At 38.7% G+C, this 20,623-nt stretch overlaps 1 protein-coding gene across 7 annotated transcripts in view; it reads right to left on the reverse strand.

Moving 5' to 3' along the window:
• The window catches only part of LOC115215218 (ankyrin repeat domain-containing protein 26-like), a 138,229-nt gene that overhangs the window by 86,777 nt on the left and 30,829 nt on the right, over positions 1-20,623 (reverse strand). For 6 of the 7 annotated variants that reach the window (XM_036509151.1, XM_029784474.2, XM_029784465.2 and 3 more), the window contains exons 9-14: positions 19,108-19,262; positions 18,110-18,209; positions 15,334-15,351; positions 7,774-7,940; positions 5,981-6,065; positions 2,202-2,566 (exon numbers count right to left, since the gene is read on the reverse strand). In XM_036509151.1, the coding sequence (XP_036365044.1) occupies positions 2,202-2,566; positions 5,981-6,065; positions 7,774-7,940; positions 15,334-15,351; positions 18,110-18,209; positions 19,108-19,262 (890 nt within the window). The remainder of the gene's footprint in view (positions 1-2,201; positions 2,567-5,980; positions 6,066-7,773; positions 7,941-15,333; positions 15,352-18,109; positions 18,210-19,107; positions 19,263-20,623) is intronic. The other variant, XM_036509166.1, reaches the window with a different exon arrangement.

A 20,623-nucleotide genomic window follows, 5' to 3' on the forward strand; every position in this document is an offset into this window, starting at 1 on the left:
AACGGAGGGTGCTTTTACGTGTCACCGGCACAGGGCCAGGCGATGCTGGCAACGGACACGAACGGATGGTGCTTTTACATGCCACCGACACGGGGCCAGACAGAGCTGGCAACCGGCCACGAACGGACGGTGCTTTTACGTGTCACCGGCACGGGGGCCAGCCGAGGCTGGCAACGGACACGAACGGATGGTGCTTTTACGTGCCACCGACACGGTTGCCAGACAGAGCTGGCAAACGGCCACGAGCGGACGGTGCTGGAATACATAGACCTACACACACACACGCATTCATATACGTAAAGAAAAGACGAGAGACCCATTCTTACCCTAAGAATGAGTTAATATAACGGTAATCTTGGTGGCAGGTATACTTAGTTCAGGTGTCCGGCATAGAGACTGGGTGGTGGCTAAAGGAGTATGGGAAAGAAGTGGACAAGCTGTCCTGAAATCCCTGTGAAGTTTAATGAATGCAGTAAGGGTGACAGACAGACAGAGATGGCATGCATTAAGCTCAACTGTTTGCCAGTTTATATAAATGCTAAACAGACTTTTGAATCCTCCACCACCTTGTTCGCAACAACAATAAATCCTGTTTCATAAAAAAAAGAAATGTATAGAATCAAAGTTAGTTTTACCATTGTCATTAATTAAACATTTAATTTAATAACAATATATAAATGAATCCAGGCAGAGTGCAAGACTAATTAGAAAGTTCAATTATTATAGAAACATGTAAAAAAAAAAACAAAAAAAAAGGCAGCTCATTCAATGTTAGTAAAGTTAAAGTTAATTGTTATGGTTTATTGTTTTCAAAAGATTTCGGAAATCTTGCACAATGGAACAACATGCAGAACCCAGAAACACATGGAATAAGGGAAATAAATAATAAAAGAAATGGTTGGTTCTTTTATCTGGGAAATGGTTTAGTCTCAGACAAAATCTTTGTAAATAATTCTGATGACAGGTGAATGGTAATAAACCAGAATTCAAGGTATGAAAGATAACCAAAGCAAAATTGTGGGAAAAGGAAAATTAAACTATATTAAACATAAAACTTTCAAAATAAGACATAAAAGTAAAAACAAAAAAAAACATTATGAAGTAAAAAGTCTGGAGGAAATCATCATCATCATCGTTGAAAATCTGTCTTCTTCCATTGTGGCATTGGTTGGATGATCTGACAGATCTGAAGACTACATCATGCTGCAATACCTGCTTTGGCATCATTTCTATGGCTGGATGCCTTTCCAAATGCCTGCCACTTTACAGAATGGACCGGGTGCTCTTCTTCATGGCACCAGCACTAGTGAGGTCACCAGGTAATAAGCAGGACTAAGATCTCTTTTAACTGAGAGGGCCAACAGTAGAAAGTAAGGCAGCTTTAGGGTATGAGATGAGGGATTAAAGTGTGTGAAGAGGGGTCAGAACAGAACAGGGTTCTTGCTGTAGAGGAGGTACATGGCTAGTGACATCGTAGAAGAGTGGGTGGGAATGTCTAGGAATTGTGCTGGAAAGAGAGATAAAAATAGGGGTGGTGAGGTGTCAGGTTGGACCCTTAAGGTATGAGGTAAATAGATACATGGTGGGTAGCGGTTGCAGGAGTGCATGGGAGGATGAGAGATAGGGAACGGGTGAGAAGATAAATATACTGAAGGACAAGTGTTGAAGGATGATAAGCAAGGAAGGTAAGGAAAAGGAGGTGACAACTGTAGAGACTGAGAAGAAGATAGAGGGGTGGATGAGGGGCAGTGGGTAACCAATGACACACATGAGTTGGGGGAGGAGTAGGAGATAAGTGACAGTGCAGAAAAAGGTGTGGGAGGGTGAGCAGCGGTAGAATTGTAAGAGTGATATGGTGGACAAGGGAAAGATGAGAGAGGATGAGAGTCAGAGAGAGAGAGAGATAATGGTGATGATGATGTGAGGTTGAGGGTGATCAATGTAAAATGCAGGTGGAGATGATCATGGTTCGTTCCCATTAATCTTCCCCCCTCTTACTGTATAGCCATACTGTAATATTATTGCCATAATCTGGTTAGAGCCGGTTCTTGGCAGATAGAATGACTTTCATAATTATTACCAGGAACAATTAAGCTTATTAATAAATTCTCTTGAAAGTTGTAAAAAAAAAAAGAAGAAGATATGAAATAAAACAATAAAAGCTGAACAAAAGAGAAGAAGCAACCTCTTCTTGGACCAACCTCTTCTTGATCGACTTTTATTGATGTCATATTGGTTGTTGTGGTGTTAAGCCTGGCACCAGTAACATCTGTTTTTGGTAAATTGGTAGAATTAGCAGGGGAATCCCAATCACTATCTTCATCACCACTGTCAGACTCTTTATTCAAAGACATTTGACACAAAAAATCTTTGGAATTATGCTGATTAGATTCACTTTTTGGTTGATTCGACTCATTTTTATGGTGGTTCGACTCATTCGTATCATAATTCGGTGGCGACGATAAACACGAAGAATCCCAATCATTCTTCGTAATCAAAGGTTTGTGAGAGATTAAATCCTTATTTTGTTTACAATCACCATTGCTTTCATCCTTCTCTCCAAAATCTATAAAAATATAAAGAAAAAGAGAATTCATGTCAGTTGAAACTTTGTTGAACGGTTCTATTGGCTATGGCACAGATTCTTTGCTCTTTTACTTGCTTCAGTCATTTGACTGCAGCCATACTGGAGCACCACCTTTAATCGAACAAACCCACACCAGGACTTATTCTTTGTGAGCCCAGCACTTGGAGTCAATGGCTTTATATATAACACCATACTGCAAACATTTTCTCTTTTACTTGTTTCAGTCATTTGACTGCGGCCATGCTGGAGCACCGCCTTTAGTCAAGCAACTCGTAAGCCCAGTACTTATTCTATCGGTCTCTTTTGCCGAACCGCTAAGTGACGGACACATAAACACACCAACATCAGTTGTCAAGTGATGCTAGGGGGACAAACACAAACATACACGCACATATATATATATATATATATATATATATATATATATATATATATATACACATATATATATATATATATATACACATATACGACAGGCTTTTTTCAGTTTCCGTCTACCAAATCCACTCACAAGGCTTTGGTCGGCCCGAGGCTATATAGAAGACACTTGCCCAAGGTGTCAGTCATGCAGTGGGACTGAACCCGGAACCATGTGGTTGGTAGGCAAGCTACTTACCACACAGCCACTCCTGCGCCTGTAATCACATATAAATATTTAATCACATATAATTATCACCATGGTTTTCAAACTCCTAAAAAGATAATACATACACATAAAAACAAAGAAGGTAAAAATATATAATTGAATAAAATACAAATAGAACGGCTTATCAAAAATATAAACAACCAAAAAACTAACAGACAAAATATAAAATAAATGTCCAATGACTAATTATCAAACAATTAAAGATATTTTTTTTAATATTTGAAAAAAGTCTTTTTACTCCCCTCACACAAGTACGTCCAAATAAACAGATTTTCACAGGTCAAATTGACACACATTTTGGGAGTTGACCACTGTGTTTCAATTGCACTAAGGTGCATCACAGCGATGACCCTCTCATCAAGATGAACATAAAACAGGATAGACACACAGAGCAAAATTTCCACCAGAAGAATGCCTCCAGGGCCCTTTGCCCATTGAACTTGCTTCTATTAACAGATGCAATAATGGAGGCCAAAGATGGCATTACTGAGTAAGAGAATCTCATAGAAGACTTATTGCAAATGCTGTAGAATTTATGATTCTTTGGGAAGTTCTCCTTCAGAATCCTAAAAAACACTCAAATTGACTCGTATTTAATGTTTGTTCTGTAACCAATGCTTCTTTATCTTCGTCTCATTAATATTTGAGCACTTCTTTTGCAGTCCTATAAACCCTTTTGTTTTTGTGGATTTATTGTGTAAGTAAAATTGCATAATTTATTAACAGTGAAACAATTGTCTGGGGTTAATCTATATTTTTCTTATTTTTCATTTGTCCTGCTCGCTTACATTTCATAGTGTGCTAAATTTTTCTCGAGAACAATTCTTAGTGGTTGAGTCCCTTTGCAGATCTATTTTTAGCATAAGAGCGTCCACATAGTGGATTCTCTCTCATATTTGTGTATAAATATATATGTATATATCATCATCATCATCATTTAGCGTCCGCTTTCCATGCTAGCATGGGTTGGACGGTTCAACTGGGGTCTGTGAAGCCAGAAGGCTGCATCAGGCCCAGTCTGATCTGGCAGTGTTTCTACGGCTGGATGCCCTTCCTAACGCCAACCACTCCGTGAGTGTAGTGGGTGCTTTTACGTGCCACCCGCACAGGTGCCAGACAGAGCTGGCAAATGGCCACGGACGGATGGTGCTTTTTACGTGCCACCGGCACATATATATATATATATATATATATATATATATATATATATATAAATATATATGTATATATATAAATAAATAAATATATATATACACACACACATATATATATATATGATGGGCTTCTTTCAGTTTCTGGCTACCAAATCCACTCACATGATTTTGGTCAGCCTGAGACTAGAGAAGACAATTGCCCAAGGTATCACACAATGGAACTGAACCCAGAACCATGTGGTTGGTAAGCAAGCTACTTACCACACAGCCACTCAGGTGCTCTTGTTGCATAAAATAGCAGACAATGATCCTGTTTTACAGCTGACATGAAACGAACCAAGATGGGTTTCAAAGGGAGCCAAGTGTTAACAAAAGTTCTAGAGAGAAGAGGTAGACACTTATGAAACAATGCAGCAGAGGAATGTTTAGAAACATTCCGTTGTGTAAACTCAACAAACTCAGAGGCATCTGTGTGCCATATATAATGTACATACACCATTGAAAAGAAAGTGGCTTTAGTTCTTGTTTGAGATCAAATCTATTTGTAAACAGGTTGTATTACAAGCAGAATATACATCAGAGTGTAAAACCATATTCTAGTAGAAATGGCTCACAAAAATGTCAGATGTATTTTTTGAGCTGCCTGGTTCAGGAATCAAACCTACAATCTAATGCTTCATCACCATCATCATTCAATGCCAGTTTTCCCTGCTGGCATGGGTTGGACGGTTTGACCAGAGCTGGAAATGCCAGAGGTCTGCATCAGGTTCCATTATCTGTATTGGCACATTTCTACAGCTGGATGCCCTTCCTAATGCCAACTACTCTGAGAGTGTAGTAAGTGAGTTTTACATGTCACTGGCACAGGAGCCAATCAGGCCATGCTCAAATGGTGCTTATTATGTGCCACTGGCATGGGTGTCAGTCAAGCAGCACAAGCATCAGTCACGCTTGACTGGTGCTTTTCACGTGCTACCAGCACAGGTATCACTGGGTGTGTGTATATAAATATATGACAGACTTCCATACAATTTCTATCTACAATTTCACTCACAAGGCCATTGGTCAGGCAGTGCTACAACAGAAAACACCAGCTCATGGTGCCACATTCTGGGACTGAACCCAAAACTGCAGGACTAAAGAAAAGCAAATCTCTATGCATACAACCAACAAATACTTGTATCAATCAAAATCAAAATGGAAATTGTAGTTGTGGCCAATGCCAGTGCCATCTGACTGGCTCCCCGTGCCAGTGACATGTAAAAAGCACCATCCAAACATGGTCGATGCCAGTGCCCCTTGACTGGCCCTCATGCTGGTGGCCTGTAAAAAGGACCCACAACACTCTAGGAGTGGTTGGCATTAAGAAGGGCATCCAGCTGTAGAAACATTGCCAGATCAGATTGAATCCTGGTGCAGCCTACTGGTTCGCCAGCCCTCAGTCAAACCGTCCAACCCATGCCAGCATGGAAAGCAGATGTTAAACGATGATGATGATGAATCATGATGAACAATTAATTGTAAACTTTATCCATTATTATTCTTAATGCAACAAGATCCATTTCCATGTAGGAATAAGTAAATCTGACTCACAGTTGGTATCGGAATGGAAGAGATTTTGTTGAGGCTTCGACTGAACCCTTTCATTAAACGCAGCAAAGAGATCTTCGTTGAATAACTGAAAAGTGAATAAAAAGACATAGTTAATTAACCATTACAATATCTTAGTTGATTAATCGTTAGAATATTTTAGTTAATTACACATTACATCATCAACATTTTTATTATCTGGATATTATTAACGAAATTAACTATAGTAGTCCATTAACCCTTTCGTTACCAACCCGGCTGAAATTGAGTACTAGAGTCTTGTTTTCATAAGTTTTGAATTAAAATCTTCCACCAAATCTTAGTCACAATTTATGTTCCTAACACTAGCTGAATGATGATGAAGTTATTTTACTAAATTCTTTGTTATATATAAAAGTAATTGAAAGAAACACAGAGCATCTCAACAGAAATATGGTAAGAAAGGAGTTAAAATATATAATAGAGTAACAATTCTTAGCCCTTTTGATACCAACCTGGCTGAAACCGCCTCCAGCTCTGGAGTACTGAAGTCTTGTTTTCAAAAGTTTTGAATTAAAATCTTCCACCAAAGCTTAGTCACAATTTATGTTCCTGACACTAGCTTAATGATGACTACGTTATTTTACTAAATTCTTTGTTATATTTAAAATTAATTGAAAGAAACACAGAGCATCTCAACAGAAATATGCTAAGAAAAGAGTTAAAATATATAACAGAGAAACAATTCTTAACCCTTTTGATACCAACACGGCTGAAACCGGCTCTGGCTCTGAGTACAAATGTCTTGTTTTCAAAAGTTTTGAATTAAAATCTTCCACCAAACTTTAGTCACAATTTATGTTCCTAACACTAGCTTAATGGTAACGAAGTTATTCTACTAAATTCTTTGTTATATTTAAAGTAACTGAAAGAAACACAGAGCATCTCAAAATAAATACAGTAACGATAGTGTTAAGCTAACATTGTTTTCTCACAGACACCATGAAGATGGCTATATATAAAGCCATGCTTTTATATGCTGTATTCTTTATACTGCGACCATTCTGCCAAGATTGCACAAAGCATATAATTCTAACTGCTTCAGTTTATCTGATAGTTAGCAAGTTCCAGCCATATTTCGCAAAAGAATGGTTAGAAGTGGTAAGAGCTGTAAAAGCAATGGTCATTTGATTTGCAAAAAACAGCAGCTAAGTCTTCCTCAAATTGCAACATGCCATCTTCGAAACAAAAGGGATGGCACTTTAAATAATGCAGTCCAAGATACATTATGCACAAGTTGGTGGAATGGCACAATCGTTAGAGCACTGGACAAAACGCTTTGAGATATTTGCTCCTTCTCTTGATACTCTGAGTTCAAATCTTCCCCTGGTCAACTTTGTCCATTCATTTGTGGTCAATGAAATAAAGTGCTGGCTGCCACAGGGGGTAATAAACAACAAAAAAAAGAGATTAGAGTTTTCTTCCTTTACATTAGGGAACTCCTCACTTCCTTCAAAATGGATGTCAACAGGGTCAGTACCATTTTTGTGATGTGATGTATGTTTCATGACTTGCTGACTGATACAGTTATCATCATCATTTAACATCTCTTTTCCCATGCTGTCATGAGTTGGACAATTTGACAGGAACTGACAAGCCAGAGGGCTCTGCCAGGTTCTGCATCTGCTTTGGCATCATTCTTACAGCTAAGTGACCTTCCTAACGCCAACCACTTTACAAAGTGTACTTGGTGCTTTTTACACGGCACCAGCCGTCCTGGACATTATTGTGTCTTGGAGGAAGTTAAAGAGTCTCACCTGCTCCTGTTGATCACCTGTCTTTGACGCATCGTCAGCAACAACACTATCCCAGTCACTTCCACCATCAAAACCGCTATTTCCAGTTGGTTTGTGATCGAAGGGAGATGGCGCAGGGGCATCGATGAGATCGTCTGAATCACTCAGCCCTAATTCATCCATAAATGCTGAAAAACACAATTCAAAGAATTCCTTCAACATGTCAACCATTTTTTCAACAAACAAAACTGTGTTGCTGTTAGGAAGCACTTCTCAACCATTAATTAACAATTTTAGAAGTCATTTCATAACAAATATTAGTTTCAAATTTTGGCACAAGGACAGCAATTTCAGGGAAGGGGCTAAGTTGATCACACCAACCCCAGTATTCAACTGGTACTTCTTTTATTGACCCCAAAAGGATAAAAGGTAAAGTCAACCTCAACAGAATTTGAACTCAGAATGTGAAGATAGACGAAATGCCACTAAGCATTTCGTCTGGCATCCTAACAATTCTGCCAGCTCACAGCCTTCGTTTCATAATAAATATTACAAACAAAAAAAAAACTGCTACAAAATAACATGACTGCCAATACTGAAGACTGTTCCTTCGTTGTGTGTTATCAATATATTATATCTATAGCACTATATGTTTGTAGTGTAACATATAGCATCATATATTTGTAATACTACCATATTTACAGTTACTGTACATCCAGGTTTGACCGAAATTCTTCCAGTTCACCAATGTTGTCCAAGCATCTCAGCAAATTGGAAATTTCATCCTGATTTTCAGAAATCAGAGAAAATTTTCTTTTCCCTGATTTTCATCCTGGTTTAACAATAAAAGTCTTTAACTAGCTCGTTATGAAATTATTTTACTGTTGGTAATATAGGGAGATGTGTCTGAGTTTTCTGACCTTTTCTAAAGATGCACAAAGCAGGGAGGGGGAGAGGGTGTTGTTTTTTTTTTTCCCATTTTTACAGCTCTTTTCTTTAATTATCTTTAAAACACCAAAAGTGTGTGTACATTTACGAAGGAACCTTAAAAAGATTGCCCTTTTCTAACAAAAAATTTTGTGTGGTACATGATGGCAAGCCAGATATTAATGGCTGTATGCAGTTGTAAAGATACAAAACAAAAAGTCTTCCAGCAAATTCATCACAACTAGATACTTTTTTTAAAAGTTGGAAATATTGGGTTGGCGCATAATTATTGTGGCTTTTTGTCAACAAATTTTATTCAACAAAAGCATTAATGTAACAAAAACATCTTTAAATGATTATTCCGGAACATATTCACCATCTCCTTCAATTACTGCTTCCCATTTGCTTGGCAGATGATCAGACCGTCATTTAAAGATGTTTTTGATAAATAAAATTTATTGAAAAAAGTTGCAATAATTATGCACCAACCCAGTAATTAAACTTGAGTTTCTCGTTGTCATTAATGAAGTTATCTTTGCTTTAATAGTTTTGCATAGCTTGAATTTCAAAACATCCAACTGTTTGTCAAAGTTGATCTCAAAACTTGTTGAACCAAAATTTTTGTCTGACATCAACAAAATGTTAAACCATAATTTTCCATGTAATTATCACAATGGCTAAATATGAAATGACTAAATTCCAAGCAGGGTTAAACTTGTGACAATTTCTACAGAGGCTTCAAACTAAAAAATATATTAAAGAGATACCTTACATTAGGGTTCAACACTAGATTCTGGCCAAAGAATAACAAGTGAAATTTTGGGGATATATGCAATATTTCAGGTAAAATGGTTGAGATTTTGATTAATTCCTTGGTCTCAATCATGGGTTGATGAAAAAAATAATAAAATTTTCTGGAAGACAACTGCAACTTGAATTTTGGTAAAACAAAAAGTAACCTATTTAAGCAATTAAAAATCAAACATGGTTAGAAACCTTTGGATGGAATTGGCTTTGATTCACACATTTTGCACAAATTCTCTCCAACTGGTTGTTGAAGTTTTTCCATCTAATGCTGGAGTTCTTAATATAAACATTTCCAAATATTTCCAATTATACACCATGCCAACTTTATCAGAATGAAATTGCTTCTATATGCTAATACCAAAATCTATGATAATACTTAGCAGGAAGTGAAAGAATTCTTCACACTTTTGTTGGCTTTGAAATCCTTCTCTAAAAACACTGCCTGGGATTAATAAGACAATATTTTTGAAAATGATTCTTGAGACCTGATTGAATAGTTTAGCTTTTCTCAACAAAGCGATTCTAGTCATGGAGAGGGATGCTGCCATGGACTGGATGGTTTGACAGGAGCTGGCCAGCTGAAGAGCTTTCCAGGCTCCACGTCAGTTTTGGCAGGGTTCCTACACCTTCATGCCCTTCCTAATATGCCAGCCACTTTACAGAGTGTACTGGGTGCTTTTATGTGGCACCTTGGTTCCCTGTGTCTTAGAGTTTCACAGACCTCAAACAGAATCCCATCTCTTTCATGCATTAGATTATTGATATATAGGTCTCACCGAGGAAATGACTGGAGACCGAGACCTATGGAAGTATGCTGTGTGTGAGAAGACCCGGCAGAACAAGTGAGGCCATAATCCCGTGGCCTACACCTGCATGCCTTTCCTTCTTGGGACAGAAAACTCCACTTGTGAAGACCTGTTGAGGCAAGTGAAAATCAAAATCGTAATCTGATACCAGTGCCGGTGGCACGTAAGAGAGCCATCCGAACATTGCCGTAGCCAGTGCCATCTGACTGGCCTCCATGCCGGTGGCACGTAAAAAGCACCATCCGACCGTGGCCATTGCCAGCTTCATCTGGTCCCCGTGCCGGTGGCATGTAAAAAGCACCATCCAATCGTGGCCGTTTGCCAGCCTTGTCTGGCACCTGTGCCGGTGGCACGTAAAAAGCACCCACTACACTCACGGAGTGGTTGGCGTTAGGAAGGGTATCCAGCTGTAGAAACACTGCCAGATCAGACTGGGCCTGGTGCAGCCTCCTGGCTTCCCAGACCCCATTTGAACCGTCCAACCCATGCTAGCATGGAAAACGGACGTTAAATGATGATGATGATGATATATCATCATCATCATCATCGTTTAACGTCCGTTCTCCATGCTAGCATGGGTTGGACGGTTCGACCGGGGATCTGGGAAGCCAGAAGGCTCCAGTCTTATATATGTATTCACAATTTAGGTTAGTTGAAATATGTTTGAAATATGCGGCAAACATATTCCAACCTAAATTGTGATTATACATTAACTCTGCTTAGCACATTTACTCTGATATTTCTCTTGATTGGGCGATCTACTAGTGCAAATCAGTCAATGTGTTGGCTGAATTATATCTAAGCTTATCAGTTCATTCAGGGTTGCCCCTCTCAGGTACATCTGATTGACAAGAGTCAACAAACTCGAAACATCAATGTCTCAGATTCCCAAGAGAGGGCGACATTGAACAAACAGGCTGTTTTCACATCTTTTTAGCATAAGAGAGATTTTTACTCCATGATAAGTGGAGTGTATTTGCCTTTAGCAGTTGAAATAAGTGCTGGCACCTAAAAGCACCCACTACACTCTCGGAGTGGTTGACGTTAGGAAGGGCATCCATCTGTAGAAACTCTGCCAGATCAAGATTGGAGCCTGGTGCAGCCATCTGGTTTGCCAGTCCTTAGTCAAACTGTCCAACCCATGCTAGCATGGAAAACAGACATTAAACGATGATGATGAATGTATACAGGAGTAGTATGATTGAATTTTGTTAAAATATTTATTTCACAACCACAAAGTCCCAGGTTCAATTTCAGTGTGTGACATCTGTGGCAAATGTCATTTACTATAACCTTAGACTGACCCCACCCCCAACAAGCCTGTGGTCATAGCGTGATCTAATAGGAAGTTACCCAGCCAAGGGATGGGAGACGGGTGCAGTGCAGGGGTAAGAAGTTTTGATTGAAGATTTGCATGTGCAACAATGAGTGAAGGTTTTGCTGATGTCTACAGACAACAACATGGCTTCTACTGAAACTCTCTTGAGTGACACAAGAGAGTAGAAAGCGAGAGAGAGAGAGAGAGACTAGGTATGGGAGAGCATCACAGCTGGTGAGTGTCTCCTCCATTCAGTTATGGAAGTTAGAAACAAATGCAACAAAACAAGTGTTGACTGAATGAGAAGGGTTGCCCTGCTCTGGAATGCATCATACTGAGGTATACGTCTAAATGTTAGGTTACTTTCTCTCTCTCTCTCTGAGTCTATCTCCATAGAGAGGGAGAGATTAAAGAGTTTGGTGAGTTTAGAAGCAAATTCTGGTGACCCTTTATTTCCTTGAAGTAATCAGAGAGATCTCCATATTTGGTGATAAGTGTGTAAATGGGATGTAGAGCCTAATGGAGGGAAAGGGATACATACATACATACATACATATGACATGCTTCTTTCAGCTTTTGTCTGCCAAATCCACAGACAAGGCTTTGGTGGGCTCAAAGCAATACTAGAAGACACTTGACCAAGGTGCCACACAGTGGGACTGAACCCAGAACCATGTGGTTGGTAAACAAGCTAGTTACCACACAGCCACTCCTGCGTCTATATTTATGATACTGCTATAAAGTTCATTATATTTTTAATTATGTAAATTAAACTGGCCAGATGTAATTCATAATTATTTTTTATAAGCTAAAGCCTTTTTCAAATGATCGGCTAAGATTCAGTGGGTGCCCCTTGAAAATCACAACTTCCACTAGTCTTTTGTTTTCTTTCCTTAATTAAGAGGGAAACTTCAATTAAATAATTTCTTACATAAAGCAATTGATAGTTCACCTTATAATATAACAATATAAATATGTGGTGCAACTAAAAAGAAATATAATGTTGTTCTTTTAGAGATTTCAGCCATCTGCAAGGACACAGGTGATCCCATTGAACCAGTGTTCCACCTTATTACCCTCAGGCAACTTGGGTGAGAGCAGGATTCAAAATGTGAAGAACTGTAACCAGATGTGCAAAGGTGTTTTGTCCAAAGTAGCTTTACTGGGTTCTACATTTGAGAGATGAAGAAACATATACATTATTTACATTTGATGGATATTTGTCCTCATCTTGTTTGTTGTTAACACCATGTTTTGGCTGATGTTCTCGCCAGCCTTCATCAGGTGTCCTGGGGAATTTCAAATCTGGGTTCTCATTCCTAAGGTATTTTTCTGATGGTACTGTTATTATTATTTTTTAGGGCATGGCTGTGTGGTTAGGGAGCTTGCTTCCTAACTACATGGTTTCGGGTTCAGTCCCACTGCGTGGCACTTTGGGTAGGTGTCTTCCGCTATAGCCCCGAGCCCACCGAAGCTTTGTGATTGAATTCGGTAGGCGGGAGTTACTGCCATGTGTGTATGTGTGCGTGTAGCTGCTCAGTGCCACTCTGAAAGAGATTGAGGTAACTCCTCCAGAAGATATACAGAAGTAAAAAAAAAAAAAAAAAACAAGAAGGGAAGAGTGCCATTGTTATCAAGTGAACAATATTTTCGCATCTAGATGCCAAAATATCATGCACTTGATAACAATGGTACTCTTCCTTTTTTTTTTTGCTTCAGTATACCCCTTCTGGAAGAGTTACCTCAATCCTATAAGATATTACCAAAAATGAAGTAGATTGATAAGTTTATTATTTGAACCTGTGGAAAGCACACCGGATGTCAAAATATCGTTCACTTGATAACAATGGCACTCTTCTCTTTTTTGCTACTCTTGTTATTATTATTATCATATGCCCACAGGCATATGGCACAGGGGTTAAGAGCACAGGCTATTAACCCCAAGATTCCGAGTGCGATTCCAGGCAGTGACCTGAATATTAATAATAATATCTGAAAAATACCTTAGGAATGAGAACCCATGTTCGAAATTCCCCCAGGACACCTGATGAAGGCTGGAGAGTGAATCAGCCGAAACGTTATGTTAGCAACAAACAAGATGAGGACAAATATCTGTCAAAACATGAATAATATAGCTTTACTGATTCTGCCATCCACCACAACAATGAGTGTAATTCATTTTTAAAATGTAATTAGAGCAAAACAAAAAAATATTTGGTGATTGAAGTTGTAAAGTGTTGTTATAAAAATATGTTGAAAATGGTTGTGAATGAAAAGAAGGAGTCAGTAATAAAGTAAAATGTTAAATTTGATCTAAACAAGGAAAAAGCAGAGGAATTTGTTTAAGATAGAATGAGGAGGAGAATAGTAATTAAGTAGGTTCATCAAGGAAGTGTTAATAAAGAATAAAGATTTAAACATAACAAGTTATAATTTGTTTCTAAAATAGAAAACGGAATTTTGTTGAAGCTGGACTAAAAAAGAAATAAAATTGTTAAAAAAACAAATTAAGAATAGAAAACCATGCATTGTCACAGAAGCAGCTTCCTGAGTGAATGTTTGCTTCTAATTTGAATGAAAGAAATTCCGTCTTTAATTCTCCAACAATTATGACAAATTATGCCTTCAGCTGCAAACTTCAATAATAATACAAATAAACCTAGCTTTTATATTCAATTAATATTTTCCATACAAGGAGACACCAAAGCTGTTTTCTTCTTCTTCTTCTTCTTCTCGATGTTTGTTTTCTAACATTAAAATGGATGTTAATTCCTCTTCTCTGTATTGTGATCAAGAGGAGATATTATCATCAAAAGAAGAATCTCTTCTCTTACTTTGCCATCCCAAGGTAAACATTTCCATTGTTCAAGTTTTTGTAAAAATCCTTCAAAAAGAATTATCTAAAAGCTTTCGATGAACCTTAAACATTTTTTGACATTCGAGGGAGGCTGTCGGAAGTAAAACAGCATTAAGCAAATTAATTAAAAGTGGTGCCCCTGCATTCACTGGCAATGCCCCAGCATGGCCATAGCCTTAGGGCTGAAACATATAAAAGAATAAAAGAATACAGAGAATGGCAAAAATAAAAAGAAGAAATCTCAGATTCACAGTTCCTGACAAATGCTTCAACAGTAAAGTTAAACAGTCTTTTTAAGTTCCTATCATGGTTTGAACCAGTGAATGGTGTATGTTTGCTGTGGAAACAGCACCCAAGAATGGTAAACATATTGCCAGATTATGAAGACTAATGAAATTGTTGATAAGGACACAGAAGTAACTCAAATCAGCAATTGGGACATTGTAGGTGTGTTCCATTTCCAAGACAGACAGACAGACATCTTCGAATCAGCCAACTTTCTGGGCTTACCATTCTAATATCTTGTGTCTGAAACATGAGAGGAAACGGTCGAAAAGAAGCATGAAGCCCTCTTCATCATGTTTGAGGAAGACCAAAGCAGTTAGTTGAAGCAATACCATTTTCAGGAATCAGATGGAAGCTATTCTTAATATGTCCAAACAACAACGTATCTTACAGTTCTGTTTCAGTGTTAATTCTTGAATCAAGTTCTTAACCATGTTCTTACAGGGTTATTGGCTGGTTTCAGTCGGTTTTGACTCCCCAAATGTCAATATGGAGACAATGTGGAAGAATTCACTCAGAAAGCTGCAGCTTTTGACAAATATTATGCAAATAACAAATAAAGAATTAGAGAAATTAGTTACCAGTTCCATTCTTATCTCCTGTTAATAAATAAATAATCATTATTTGTACACAGTCTTAAATAATATAACTATTCTAAATCATATCAAATGATAAACTTTTCATTTGTCTACCTTAACGATTATATTTAGCGAACTGTTCTTTTAGAAAGTACTTGGTGTTTTAACATTCCTGTACATCATTTTACCACATCTACAAAGGCTCTCTAAGAACCAAACTCTTTGGCAGCATTATTAAAGAGTATCACTCTAAATGAGACCAGATAATGTATAAAAGTGTTATGTTCCACATAAATATGTTCGGCACTTTCTCCTCTTCACCATCAAACAATACAATCTTACGTTCTGCCTTCAGCTCTAAAAGACACATTTCAAACATAAGTGCCTGACCAGATAATCCTTTGGAGATTTATACAAAATATCAAATTAGTATCCCAGAGCCATTCAGGTTTATCATTGTTGTCGTTGCAGGATTTCATGCCTATTTTACCATTGTCTCCCACAACCACCTCTTTCTGCTCACCAAAAACCTTGATCATCTGACATATTCAGCAACAAGAAAACTATTAATCTTTGTGTTGGATGTTATGTTTATTGGAATGGTTTTTATGGACAGATACCCATCTTATCACCATGGACTGACAGCTTTCTATATCATGTCCAAACACTAGAAGGGTTGTCCGCAACACCACTAGGCAATTGGTTCTATTCTGAGGCTGTGTTTTGTTTTTTAAAACCATTCTCCTAACACAGATTGCTTGCACTGCATTCTCTCTTTGTTTCTTTTTCATAATGTTGTGAAATAAAAAAAACCTGATCAGAGCCAAATTGGATAAATTCTAGGCGCTCTGCTAATTAGCCATGGGTATTTTTGTATTCAAGCACCATCCGCATGTGGTTGAAGCCAGTGCCCCCTGACTGGCTCCCGTGCTGGTGATACATAAAAAACACCATCCGAACATGATCGGTGCCAAGGCTGCCTGAATGGCCCCTGTGCTAATGGCAAATAAAAGGTACCCACTACACTCATGGAGTGGTTGGCGTTAGGAAGGGCATCCAGCTGTAGAAACCTTGCCAGATCAGATTGGATCCTGGTGCAGCCTCCTGGCTTGCCAGTTCTCAGTCAAACCATCCAACCAATGCCAGCATGGACCATAGACATAAAACAATAATGATGATGATGATGATGATGATGATTTGACAGAATAATGTGGATGCTGAATGATTAAGCACATCATCATTTAACCCTTTCGATACCAACCCGACTGAAACCGGCTCTGGCTCTGAGTACAAATATCTTGTTTTCATAAGTTTTGAATTAAAATCTTCCACCAAACCTTAGTCACAATTTATATTCCTAACACTAGCTGAATGATAACCAAGTTCTTTTACTAAAGTCTTTGTTATATTTAAAGTAATTGAAACAAACACAGAGCATCTCAAAATAAATACGGTAACAAAAGGGTTAATGTCCGCTGTCCATGCTGGCATGAGTAAGACAGTTTGACTGGGCAGGCATGTTGGAAGGCTGCACCAGACTCCTGTCTGATTTGGCATGGTTTTCTACAGTTGGATGCCCTGCCTAATGCCAACCACTCCAAGAGTGTAATGGGTATTTTTATGTGCTACCAGTACAGGTACCAATTTGCATGATGACTGAAATTTTGCTCAGCTTGATGGGTCTTCTTCTTAAGCACAGTATAATGCTAAAGGTTTTGGTCATTGACTCCATGAGGCCCAACCCTTGAAAGGAACTCAGCCACTTTGCTTTGGTGAAGCTAATGCTAATTAGAATCGCCAAAATTAAGTTTGATCTTTTTTATTAAAGTTGATCCAATTAATTTTAACATATTTTGGTAATTAATTTCTATTTCTAAAAGTAAATAAAACCAAAGAAATTGCTTAACATCAGATCAATCAATTCTGATCCAAAAAGTCTAAGATTAAAGTTGTTCTCTCTGTAACTAGACTTTATTCAGGTACAATGTACCTAGGAGTACATTATCCATTGCATCCTTCCCTGCTATTTAATGTTAATATCCCTTAATTAATTAATTTTACTAAAGACAGATCAGAAGTGAAAGCAATTGTTTCATTTGTTAGTACAAGTGACAGAGGGCAATCATTTACACAGTGATTAGTGCAATTATTAGTATAGTCATTAGTGAAGTCATTAATTACATTCCTTGATCAAATATATTTCTAATAATGGAGTTTAATGAAGTTATTTTCATAAGAAAATAAATTAAATAAAACTGAAAGTGTTTCATCGAACAGAACCCCAAACCTCCAGCATTCTGGATGATGATGATGATGACGGTGGTAGTATTAATGATGATGATGACGGTGGTAGTATTAATGATGATGATGACGGTGGTAGTATTAATGATGATGATGACGGTGGTGGTGTTGATGTTGATGATGGAAATGATGTTGATGATGATGGGAAGTATGCCACTGTCCATTATTTTCTTTAAACTACAAAATGTATTCAGAATATGTTCCTCTGAAGCCTGGACCGTTTTCATATCAACACCACTACTACCCCACCCCACCCACTGCTTCTATGATATAAATTTGCTGCTTTGAAGTGATCTAAACTAAAACCTTCCATCAAAATCTCGTGCTCATTCATTTCTCAAAGCACCGTCTTAGTGACGCCAAAACGATTTCACAAAATTCTTCATTGTTTTCAAAACAGGCAAACAAGACATTTCTGTAATACTTCAGAATGAGAGAAAATGTCTTTAAACACAACATGAACATCTCTAAGCGTTACCTCGTTGTTGTTCAACAGTCAATTTTTTGGTTTTATTGACCGTGGCATAAATTGGTTCTGCAGTTCCTTCTTTGGCGGCGGTGTTAAAGTTTTCAGAAGTCTGCAAAGAAAGTTTTATTATCAAAGATCCTTGCATAATAAATTATCAAATTAATTATGTTAATAATAATAAACTTTAAACGTGGCTGTTGTAAGAGATGGTGCCGGTCAAAGGAAATCCGGTTTGGGTCAAGGGAAATCCGGTTCTGATCAAAGGAAATCCAGTTCTAATCAAAAGAAATCCAGTTCTGGTCAAAGGAAATCTGGTTCTAATCAAAGGAAATCCAGTTCTGATCAAAGGAAATCCATTTCTGGTCAAAGGAAATCCGGTTCTAATCAAAGGAAATCCAGTCCTGATCAAAGGAAATCCAGTTCTGATCAAAGGAAATCTGGTTCTGATCAAAGGAAATCTGGTTCTGATCAAAGGAAATCCAGTTCTGGTCAAAGGTAATAATAGAGAGGAAGTACTAAACTACCTCTCCATAGAAAACAGGTTCAAATCCTAGTAAACACAACCTACAGTAAATTTAGTTTCTCTTTGACAAATTTTTCTTATCATGAACTAAAGACATGCGATGGTATATATCAGTGGTTGTGGACCCCAGGTGGTCTGTAAAGGTAGTACTGGGGGTGGTCTGTGAACATAAAAAGAACCATCCGTAAGTGGCCGATGCCAGTCCCCCTGCCCTGATTGACTCCTGTGCTAGTGGCATATAAAAAGTACCATCCGAATGTGGCCAATGCCAGCACCGCCTGACTGGCCCTCATGCTGGTGGCATGTAAAAAGCACCCACTACACTCTCAGAGTGGTGGGTGTAAGGAAGGGCTTCCAGCAGTAGAAACATTGCCAGATCAGATTGGAGCCTGGTGCAGCCTTCTGGCTTGCCAGCCTTCAGTAAAACTGCTCAATCCATGCCAGCATGGAAAGCAGACGTTAAGCGACGATGATGATGACTTACTGTATTTAAAATGTCTGTTATTTGATTGTTTTCCTTGGAAGGAACATTATTTCCTGTTTCAATGGATTCTTCGTTGTCATTGAAAGTTTTTGCAGGAACAAATGTATTTCCTCTGTTTGAGATATCAATTGTTGAATATGGATTTTCCAGGTTGTCTGCAAAATAAAAGAGAAAAGCTTTAGATTCTATAAACTGCAGAACCAGCTGTGGGTTCTACATAGTGTGCCGGGTGCTTCGTACGGGTCACTGGCACGGGTGCCTTTTATGTGGCACCAGCAGGGTTGCCAGGTCACTTGCAAGGTAAAGGCCTCTTGGTTGAGAGAGGTAGGAGAATCAAGAGGAGGGGCCGTGTGCCAAACAAGACATCAGAGTATGAGAGAAGGAGAGAGAGTCATGTTGCTATGGAGGGTTACTCAGCCACCCCAGCAGGACAAGGAAGAAGGGGGTGGCGGAGACAGCCAGAGTGAGTGAGAGAGAGAAATACAGAGCTGGTGTGGGGGATGTACAGGAAGTCTACCGACAGGGGACAGTGCTGGGGATGGAGAGGGGATGTGCCATGAGAGTGTGAAGGGGATGTTTGGGGATGGGGAAGGCATGACTGTAGCAAGTGATGGAGTGATGGGGGAAATTGGAGAGAATTGGAGGGGTGGGGGAGATATGTAAAGACATAAGAGAGTGGAGGGGCCTGCGGTGGTTGAGGCGCATGAGGGAGAGTGGAAGAGTTTGTTGAGAGTGTTGACAGGGGTCAGATGTGTCTGTGTGAGAGAGAGCAGAAGGGGATAGCCAAAAAGGACATGCATGTATGTGCTGAAGGCCAGGACCTCACTCAGCTTGATGTGTCTTCTCAAGCACAAACGAACCACCACAAGCTTTGCTCTCTTGTCATCTCCTCTGTGAGGCTCAACAACTGCAGATCACATTTCACCACTTCACCCCATGTCTTCCTGGGTCTACCACTTCCACACATTCCAACCACAAATAGAACAAAGTCATCAGCATAGAGGAGCTCCCAAGGGCAACCAGTCTTAAATTTCTCCATTATGGCCAGGAGGATTATGATGGACAAACGGGAGCGGAGAACTGATCTTTGGTGCACTCCTGTGCACTAAATTCATTGCTGTACTTGTTGCTGACCTTCACTTTATTAAATACTAGCAGTATCGCCCGGCGTTGCTCGGGTTTGTAAGGGAAATAACTATATAAGCATTTTTAGAGAGTTACTTCCCTTATATAAACCGAGCAAAACTCATTAGAAATGCGGAAAAATGATGGTAAATTTTTTTTTAAATCGTAGACTCATCGTAGACGCGCGCTAATACCCAGAAGGGCTCGATATGAATCACGACTATAAGATACCCGAATTTGGTTAAACTGCACCGCAAAATGTGGGAGTAGTTAGGAATGTAAATCGGAGTAGACAGACTCTCACACACACAACTTTAGTTTTATATATAAAGATAACAAAATGGTTGAAGCGTAAGTCCTTACGCAATGCATAGGCCCCATGGTGGGCAAG

Source organism: Octopus sinensis, linkage group LG1, assembly GCF_006345805.1.
Source record: "Octopus sinensis linkage group LG1, ASM634580v1, whole genome shotgun sequence".
NCBI lineage: Eukaryota > Metazoa > Mollusca > Cephalopoda > Octopoda > Octopodidae > Octopus > Octopus sinensis.